Source organism: Montipora capricornis, chromosome 2 (genome assembly GCF_036669925.1).
Source record: "Montipora capricornis isolate CH-2021 chromosome 2, ASM3666992v2, whole genome shotgun sequence".
Classification (NCBI taxonomy): domain Eukaryota; kingdom Metazoa; phylum Cnidaria; class Anthozoa; order Scleractinia; family Acroporidae; genus Montipora; species Montipora capricornis.
The window spans coordinates 34,201,826-34,211,825 of record NC_090884.1 but is presented as its reverse complement, the minus strand read 5'-3'; the positions used below and the strand labels follow the sequence as shown (position 1 = coordinate 34,211,825).

The following is a 10,000-nucleotide window of genomic DNA, read 5'->3' as shown; positions in this document are numbered from 1 at the left end:
CACAAATCATTTGAAACCGGATACTTCCGGTTCAATCTTCCCCATCCCACGCAGGCAAAGGTCAAAATCCCCACTCCCCGGGCACAGAAGATAGTCAAATGCCCGGGGTTTTCCCGGGGGGGGGGGGGGGGGAAGTTGAAGTTTCAAACTGAAACAAAACTTCAACGGGAAACAAATAATTTTTTATCGCTCTACTAGTTTTAACAAACTTTGCAGCAAAATGCCGAATGCTAAATTCGCCCTTGTACATGGTTTTATTTAAACAGACACAACGCCATGACATGCTTGCATGTTGTGTGACAGAAATCGTTGATGATTTACTCATTGGCACCGCAACCAAAGATAGGGTCTTTCGAAAAACGAGAAACTCAGTCTTTCAGGTTAACCCTTTGGTTGTACCACTAAAAATGCGAGACGCGAATTATTTTGTCAGAGCACATTTGTTATTCTACTTCCACTGAAAACAAATCCACAATTTTAATAGCCTTACGTCATGCAAACAATAAACGAATGCCGTAGGTGGTAAACCACATTATTATGTCTGATATGGGGACTGAAATAGTTCCTAATCGTTATTCGAAAGACCCCATCTTTAGTTTCCGTGCCAATATTAAAGTTAGCGTCGACGAATGTTACAGGGTTTTTTTTCTGTCATACATGCAAGCGTGTCATGATGTTGTGCCTGTTTAAGGTAATTGAACTTTTTTCCAAATTCTAGTTTTTGATATTCGTAGGTTCATCTCATTGAGTTCTTTTAATTGCAAAAAGTTCCGCGAAACAAGGTTTCTTCTAGACAAAGTTGAAAAGGAAAAACGATTCTATGAATAATTTATCTCCAATTTTAAGTTGTCAACAAGTTGTCATTATCAATTAAACTTCCATTCAAAGTCACCTGATAGCTGTCACGCGTAATCGATTAGTTTGTTGTGGAAGATGTCTTCAATAAAGGAAACGCAAAAGATCGTGTCCTCTTTCAAGTGCGAAGAAGGAACCGAAACGGAAAACCTGAAAAGTATTTAATAAGGAATGGCCCCAAGCGCTTGCCGCTAGTGATAAAGTCTCATACTTTGAGCAAGATTAATTGTGAAGAGCCCTCACTTTATCGATCAACAAGTAATTACTTTTCACATGTTTTAATCGCACGTTTCCAGTTCGTTTACAGCAAGTTTCATCCTTTGGCAAGAATGTTGCCCGATAATGTGGCCAAAAAACGGTGCCGGGAATTTTTTTTTTTGCCTCCTTCGAAAGTTATGAGTATTTATGCAAAGCTAATGCGTGTTTTATAAAAACTTAAGTTTAACAGCGTATAAAAAACAAACCAGGCAATTAATCAAAATTCCCCGACACGGGTATTTTAGATCAATGTGTGAAAAAAACGTAGCGATGTCGCTAAGTGTGATCGTGAAGCAGCGAAGGGTTAAGCAGCGACAATGCAAGGTTGTCATTTGGGGTATACTGATACCTTAAATTAAACCATGTAGACAACATCCAGCGCCCAAATCTCTGGCGGGCGGTAAGTTTTCCCGGGTTTCTTTCCTGTAATTTCCACTGTTTACAAGGGGTCTTAGTTTTCAAGGCCGTAGGGGGGGAGGGGGGCAGTCGTTACGAGGGTCTGGGGAAATGCTCCCCCAGAAAATTTTGAACTAGAGATGCACGAAGTGCTACTTTCCAGGCACATAGGCAGGTTTTTTTGCGGCAGTGTGCGATCCAAGGAGGAGACGGACAAAAGGAGCCCCGGTGGCGCGTAGGAGGGTCCGGGGGCATGCTTCCCCGGAAAATTTTGAAAATACGGTTGTCAGAGATTGCATTTCGTACGTTTTGAGGGTCGTATGATACGAGAACGGGCAGATAAAAGCAAACTTAACAGCGTGAATATTACTCCAACATTTGAACGTCAAAATGGCCGTTTTTGGCACAGAGACGCTTTACGAATGCATTTCACAGTGTCAGGAGCCCATCTGGAGCGTGCAACTTCCATACAGCGTCTGTGAAACGGCGTTTTCACAAGTAGGCTTATTTTTAGACTAGCCCTTCCCGCGAATTAGGTCAAAAAACAAAGGCAGTTCCGGTTCGGTGACCCTATGACGTAAGCTTAATTTCTTGTAATTGGTCATCGGGCTCCTGTGGGAGTCTCATTCGCGGTAAATTTAATCTAAAAATAAATCGGTCTGTGAAAACGCCGTTACACGAACACAGTAGAGTTGTAGGCTCCGGGTCATGGGTTCCTGACAGTGTTAGATAATGTCACTATTTGAAAAGAACGAGAATAGAAATAAAGTGAAGAAGAAGAGATTTATACTTTATATATCTATATATATATACATTTTAAATTATCAATTCACCTCTTTGATCGCTGGTCAACAGAAAAGTGGACTTCCGCAGCCTGGGGGGTGGGGGTTGCGGGCCTACCGGCCTGCTTTTATAGATATTTCGTCAAAAGTAAACATTAATTAGTCCAAGTTTAGAAAGACAGGTACTTTTAGAGGTTAAGGTTTTGTAAACTACTGGTTTTACCAGCAATTTGTGTTTACCTAATAAAGATTTTATATATATATATTATTATGAGTATTAAACTATTGACGTATCGCTTAGATTTGTCTATGCATAGTTACCACTATAATAACTATGGTCTATGATGTCTCCAAACTGATTTCCTTCAAAAATATATTTATCAATCAAGACGAGCGAATTGGTTGTGAAAAGTTTCAAAGGTAACATCAGTAAAGTTTAAATTGTCTCAGTCTGCCCAAGACTCCAGAAAGAGACAACTGCCCCCGTTGCACGGCTATGGTTTCGTAATGCGGCGATCAACTCGAAACTTAAACATTCCCCCCCCCCCCCCACTGGGCAATCCGCGGACATTTGAACTTTTGAAGATTGGATCGTTCACAATCCCGCCCCTCGGGCCAAAATGGTGTTCAAATGCCCTACTAAAGAACAATCGTCGTCGGCTTCTGTCGTCTTTCATAAACCAATCGCTCACAAATGGTATATCTATTCCTATATCTATTACAAATGCTACATCTATTCCTTTATAAACTCTTCCATCTCGTCCGAACACGTGCTTTATAGCTGTTAGCGACTACGGTGCCGCTAATTTCCCTTGCGTAAACTTTGACGGTCGATGCCATTCTCAGTAAATAAGCCTTTTTATTCGGTTAGCGTTCAATAAATTGTTAGGGTTAGCTTCATTTAAATACTTTGATACTGCCAGTTTGAAACCGTTCTTTCGGTAGTGTAGAGCTTAATTGAACCGAGTTCGACATCGTTCGATTAACTTCTTCTAATTTTTTGTTCTAATTTTGTTCTGTTTTTTCTCAGTTTTTTTAATTCTAAGTGACATACGCTGCTGATCTAGTCCTAGATTAGCAATGTTTTCCTCATTTGCAAATGAAAATTGTTCAAAGTGTCGTCCAAATGGCATCGCTTGTTTACGAAAGGGTAAATTGTGCCGGCGCCCGAAAAAACAAATCAGTTGAAACCTGATACTTTCGGTTCAATCTTCCTCATTCCACGCAGGCAAAGGTCAAAATCCCCACTCCCCGGGCACAGAAGATAGTCAAATGCCCGGGGTTTGCCCGGGGGGGGGGGGGGGATGTTGAAGTTTCGATTTGATCGGCGCATAACTTAACACCCCAATTTTGCTCTATACCTTCAAACTGAAACAAAATTCATGACGAAACAAAATAATTTTTGATCGCTCTATTTATTTTAGCAAAAGCTGCGGCAAAATGCCAACTGCTAACCCTTTCATTTTACATTCTAATCCAAACAACATAGTGGCAGCTCGCAGATACGAGCGTGGCGAATTTTTTCGCCGAATTCATCTCCCCAGTTTGGAACGGCGCAATAACGAAGGCGGAGACGAAAATGCCGAAAGAATACAAGCTTCAGCTGATGGCCTCAGCGAGTTTGCTGCTATAACAAAACACAACTACGACTTCAACTGAGGCCTGTTCAATGCTTTGCCTGATCTTTCGATCGATGGCACAAGGTCCACAAGGTAAAAGAAAAGCTTCAGATCAGCCTAAAGCATTTTCCTAAAGGAAACGTTACCCGGGATCCCGGGGTGAGAACATTGCATGCAAACGAAAGCTTTTTTTTCGACCTCACCAAGGCGGGTTACCCGCCTCCATGTAAACAGGCCCTAATTGTTAGTTTTATTAATTGTTTAAATTTCCGCATAATCAACGCATGTTAACGCATAATATGGTCAAAATTTGCCGCATAATCTTTAATTTTTTAACCGCATCCTATCAGAAGCCAAGTTAGTATCGATCCATTTTATAAAAACAAGGCACATAGTCAACTCACCCCGCAAAAATGGCTCCCAAATCCGAGATCAGCCATTCTGGTGCATTAAAACCAATGATTGCTACTCCATGATATGGCTTGAGACCAAGCTGTTTAGAAAGAGTAAATAGGAATCAAATTTTAAGAGTTTTAATTTTATCTTGTAAACAAATTAAATTTCTTAACATACGTACATGTCTGGTCCATAAAAATATTATTTTGACCTACACTCAGCAGAGATCATTAATTTCATTGAGGCATGCAATGATGATGACTTGTGTTGATTAAACTGGTTAACTACTGAAAATATTTAGGCTATTTATGGTTTTCCAATTTTGACAGTATAAGAACTGTTTGGTTATGGTATTAACATGTTTTATGCATGCCTGGTAACCAATAATTCTGATTTCATCTGCACAACAATAAATCTACCAAAAAGCTTGAAGAAAGATGCTTATTATTTATCAATGTTATAAATTCTGGGAGTTTGGTGAAGTCAATTAACGCAAGAATGAGTAGGTCCCTTGTTTGCCTCAAAATAAAAGAGTTTAAATTATTATTTTTTTAAATCATGGAATCCCTTCAATTTTGTTAGAAAAGATAAGTGAACACCAACGTTTGTCAGAGGCAAACATACCAAACAGTGACATAACTTAGTTATTACAAACATATATTTCACATTAATTTCCTTTGACAAGTCGAGTAACGTTCACGCTCAGGCACATCAGGCCGACAGCATCTAACTTTGTTAGCCACAAGTTAAGATGCCAGTTGTTTAGTTAGTTTTTTGACTTCATTGTAACCATTACAGTACATGTTTTCCAGGTTTATGTGCCATTGCCAACTAGGAGCAACCAAATTTTTCACAATGGCAACCAGGAGAAAACTTGAATAAAATGTGATAAAAAACATTTCAGACAATAATTTTACTCATCAGTGGAGGTGATCGCCTCAGGGATGAATGGGTTTATGGATAAATTGTGCTATACAGGGTCACTTTATTCCATCTTGATAAGCAAGGTGCCCATAATCGTAAAATTATTGCACATTGTTCAAAAGCTTCCCACCAATTGAAACATCCTACAATCACAGAGGAAAAAAGGCATTCAGAGAATGTAATAAAGTTGTTGCACCTTTGACATGATCTCACCACACTAACCTAACCAAAGAATAGAATAATTATTATTCTGTAAACACAAGGAATGGCCTAGACTTATTACATCACAACACCACGGGGAGGGGGGTGCATGTAAAATATTAATGAAAGGACGCTGTAGACATTAGAAAAAATTGAAAAGCAAGATGTACAAACACATCTTCACCATAATTAGCAATTTCCAAAATCAACATTTTGGCCATTAAATTCAATTTTCATGACAGAATATATGCAAACAACTACGGATTATACTTCGTTTTCACTTCGCTGCTTTGTTTGACAAATAAACTGAACAACGGGTAAATATTTTATATTCTGTCAAACTGTTCTCCAATCAGATGAGGACTCCTACTTTGTTTTTATTTGATGTGTCTTTATCAGGATTTTACTAAAGCAAGCCCTCGACAACAAATAACCAATGCAAATATTAAGTTTATAGGTAGCACTTGAGCTGCATGACCCTAGGGAGTAAGGTATTTGACGACCGAGAAGGCAAATACAAAGAGGACTTGTTGGATCAAGAATATCCAAAGCACGCTTCGCACTCGATACAAACTCTGCAACCACACGAAAAACTGAATTTTACAACATGCACAACAAAGAAAACTGGGATCCGTTCCGAGCGTAAATTGTTCTGCCATTTATAAAGTGTGATTCACCGGAAACCGTTAAGAGTGGGGTGCCATTTTAGACAGCAAAAGTTTGTTTATACATGAAAAGAGATTTCGAGCTTTTTTTACCATTCGGAACACAAAACTAAATAACTATTAAATTCTGAACATAAGCTTAAGTTACTTTCTAGGTAAGTACAAACCTTGATAAAGGACTTGGCAGCAGAGCGAACAGAATCGTAATATTCCTGATACGTCCATTTCACCCACACTCCGTTTCTTTTAACACCAAGAGCAACTCTTTGCGGGGCCATACGTACAGCTGTCTGCAAAGTTTGCACCACGGTTACGGGAACACGATTTTCGATTTCAGAAGATCCCATGAGAAGCTGAACAGCGCCATCGCCTTTGACTGTCCACGTTGAATCTGCGGGAGCCGGATTCACAATTCCATTGTCGCCAGGTGAACTCTTAGCCACACGATTTTGATGATGACCGTTTCGGCCGTTCTCTGTAAGTTGAGCTTGTTTGGAAGAGCTGCTTGTAGCCTCTCCATTGGTTTCACCTGTGTAACGCATAGAAGCTTTAGCGCTGCGATATTTTTCCGTGTGTTTCTCATCCCTGTCTACAACTAGCTTGACATCACTCGGTTTCGACGCGGAACTTTCCACATCCATTATAACGCCTCCGTTCGGTGCTTGTATGATCCAAAAAACGAGACTGTCGACTAAGGGATGACTACTGACTTGAAATTTTTTTCCTCGCAAAATACCGGCCGGACAAACCCAAACTTAACCGCTGAAAACACTTGCCAAACTTTCTCGTGAACTCAACAGTCCCGCATTATAGCTATTATGTTTACGACTAGCAAAGGTTTCGAAATGAGAAAATCAATATTGATCATGAATCAAGGCGGAATGCTGACTTAATATTCTCGCCAAAGAAAAGTAAAATCCAAGACTCAGTTCTTTCTCCCAAAATTCTCTAAATATTTTACAAAGTCGCACTGTTGACAAGAACAAGGAATGGAAGAAAATGCTATGAAAAGGCTGTAAAACATCGAAAGAAATGCCTTTTTATAAAACGAAGGCGTTAGGGAGGGTGGGGAGCTTATATATCTAATGAGATTTTATTACCAATCTGCTAAGTTACTAAAAGCTGATTGGTTGAGAGGGTAATTCGTGATAATAACTGAACGTTGATTGGACAGGAGAATTGAATGGTACTGTTACCATTCAATTCCACGTGTCGTGGCCAACATCTGTCATCGAGAACTCGAATAAAAACATCATATTTTCAAGTGGCCCTTGGCAGAAATAGACTGCGAGTGGAGCGCTCGCGAATCGCCGTGCGTTACGTGGCTCTCGAAAAGGAAAGCCGCGCATAATTTTTTGCTTATGGTGGTCCTTCTTCGGGCCCACACCACGTACCCCTCGCAGCCTATCCATGGCAGAAACGCGTAGAGAGTTGGTGGTAACATAGTTTTCTCCCAAGCGAACAGAAAGCCTATCCCGTGAAGAATGTCACGTATATTTTTAGGGCTGAAGTTGAAACTGAAATCTGCATGGGCAAAACCATTTACGGTATATTTCAGATTTAAAGTTAAAAAAAAATGTTACCAAGTCATTGCCTTCCTCGTGTCTCCTGTTTTTTTGTTTTTTGTTTTTTGTTTTTTTTTTTTCAGTTTTCTTTTTTTGAAAACTCAAAAATATGCGTCGGTTGGACTACGGTAAAGGGAGAAAAAACGGCAAAGGCCTAATGATTAAAAATAGTGGTCATGCTTCAACAGTCCCGTTTCGAGAATTTATACAGGTACTGAAAATTCAGGGAATAAACCTGTTGAAATCTGAGGCTTGTCCCGTGGGTCCGATTATTGTATTTGTGAGTAGTCTACAAAATTACAGTTGCTAGCTTCAGCGTAGGTTATTCCATACCTGCGTTGATTGTTTGAGATTTTCGTATCTTGCGAATACTAATGAAGAAAGTGCCAATTTGTTTACTTCCCACGGAAGCTTTTGGTATTTGTAAAAGACCAGGGGAAAATGTTGACCGGTGATGGAGACAAGAGAAAACGTGGGTTAAAATAATTTTCTTGGAATATTTTTTTTATATCGTCAATATAACGAAGAGAAGACTCCGGCCGAAAACAGACGCTTGATGACCTTTCGATACATTGGCCAACTTGTTTGGTCTTGAATCTGTTTTGAAGACAGTAAATCATTGTATTACCTTCGTCATCAATAATGGTATAATTTCAGTAGCAGACCAATCTGGGCGTGGCTTAAGCAAGTTAAAAAGAAAATTTGACTTCTGTTTCTTCGCGGAACCCTAAACGAGACCTTGGCGGCTTAAAATATTGGCGCTTTGCCCGGAAGACCCTAAGCGAGACCAAAATCCAAAATTTACACACCTAAGCGAGACGACGAGCATCCCCGTCTGTTTCATATGAGAGTCCCCCCCCCCCCCCCCGGGATCCAAATAGGCCATAAAGGGCGGCAGAAAATCTAGTCAACTTAAGGCTTTCTTGACGTCTCATCACCTTATCATGTTATGATCTGCTCGAGTACGTATTCAAAGGGGATAAAACTAGACTTAGGTGGATCAGTCGTACTTCGGCTTCTCTGAAGATACCTCGTTTCTAAGGCTACAAAATAACGTACAGTACTCAATCAAGATAAACCCCGTTCGCATTCAAAGTAGAACTCGGGCGTACCTGCGAGCAGGCTCTTTTGTAGCCGCGAGAGGATTGGCCCCAGTATGAACCCACGTAATGGTGTGATGCAGAAATGTTGGTGGATAATCAAAAGTTGCTAATGAAAAATCTGCCTTTTTTTCCACCCCCATGCATGAACACTATATATAGAATACGGTAGAGAATGTTGAGCTAAACATCTCTGGCGGAACTTGAACCATATTGGGTTAGAGGACAGAATACCATACCAATTCGCAGTAACATCAATGCGGCTGAAAGTTATCCAGTCAGGGAATCCGTACAACATACTTTTACCAGTTTGCTATCAATTAATGATAAAAGCAATAATACGCAGTCCGAAATAGTTGCTGGATTTAGCGAGTCTGTACATCTTGCATCGGATAAAAATAACTGATTTTGTCAGAAAACTACTCAAGAGTGATATTATTAACACCGTAGGGATAAATATTGAGAGCGACCATCAATCATCTTCTCGTTTCGTTTATATTACTTTTTTGTAGAGCGACGGACAAACAACCTCTCGCCATTTTAATCATGTTTCTCAATGATCCCACTGAAACAAATCGGTCCATAAGCGCCAGCGTATGACAGGAAATAGGACTGAAAAGAAACGTGAGAGGACAAGCTGTTTTCTGTCTAAATACGTCAAAGCTTGAAATAATTGGCCTCAATCCGATTTTTTAGCAAGCCGTCAGTATTACTTTTCCCTTTTGAAGAATCTCGACGAAAATTGCTCATTATTACGTCAACGCGGCGCCTTTGCCAATATTTGCGAGATGGGGGCTATTAACAAAGCTGATTTAATACCAATTGCTATATCAGAGTTGTTTACTGGGATAAAAAGCCATCCGGCTTCTGAAATATGTCGGGAAATACCGCGTGGAAAACAAGCAGATCGCGCGCGAGACACGAGGACGTCAAGTACACAAGGAGGCTTCAACTGCGAGTACATACCGATAGAAACAAGCAGACCCCTGCATGATACAGGCTCTCAGGTCTACTACTTCGGTCAATCCGATACCCTTTGTCCGAAGCAGAACGCATGCGCAATTTGAGTGACTATGTTAGGCCTGCCCCGATTGCGCTGGAAAAATCGCAAAAAAGTCACGGCTCAAAAAGCGCTCAAATTAAAAAAAATGCTCTGTCACAATTTAGAAATGGGGTTTAAAAGTTGCTAATATATTAAAACATTCACAACATTCCCTGGACGAGTTTCAGGAGTATGCC

At 40.2% G+C, this 10,000-nt stretch overlaps 1 protein-coding gene across 4 annotated transcripts in view; it reads right to left on the bottom strand.

The window, feature by feature from the left end:
- Positions 1-10,000, bottom strand: part of LOC138019267 (long-chain-fatty-acid--CoA ligase ACSBG2-like) — a 56,134-nt gene that overhangs the window by 24,880 nt on the left and 21,254 nt on the right. For 3 of the 4 annotated variants that reach the window (XM_068866016.1, XM_068866007.1, XM_068866024.1), the window contains 2 exons: positions 6,264-6,625; positions 4,315-4,403 (listed from right to left, as the gene is read on the bottom strand). In XM_068866016.1, the coding sequence (XP_068722117.1) occupies positions 4,315-4,403; positions 6,264-6,625 (451 nt within the window). Of the gene's footprint in view, positions 1-4,314; positions 4,404-6,263; positions 7,146-10,000 lie in introns of those variants that run through there. The other variant, XM_068865999.1, reaches the window with a different exon arrangement.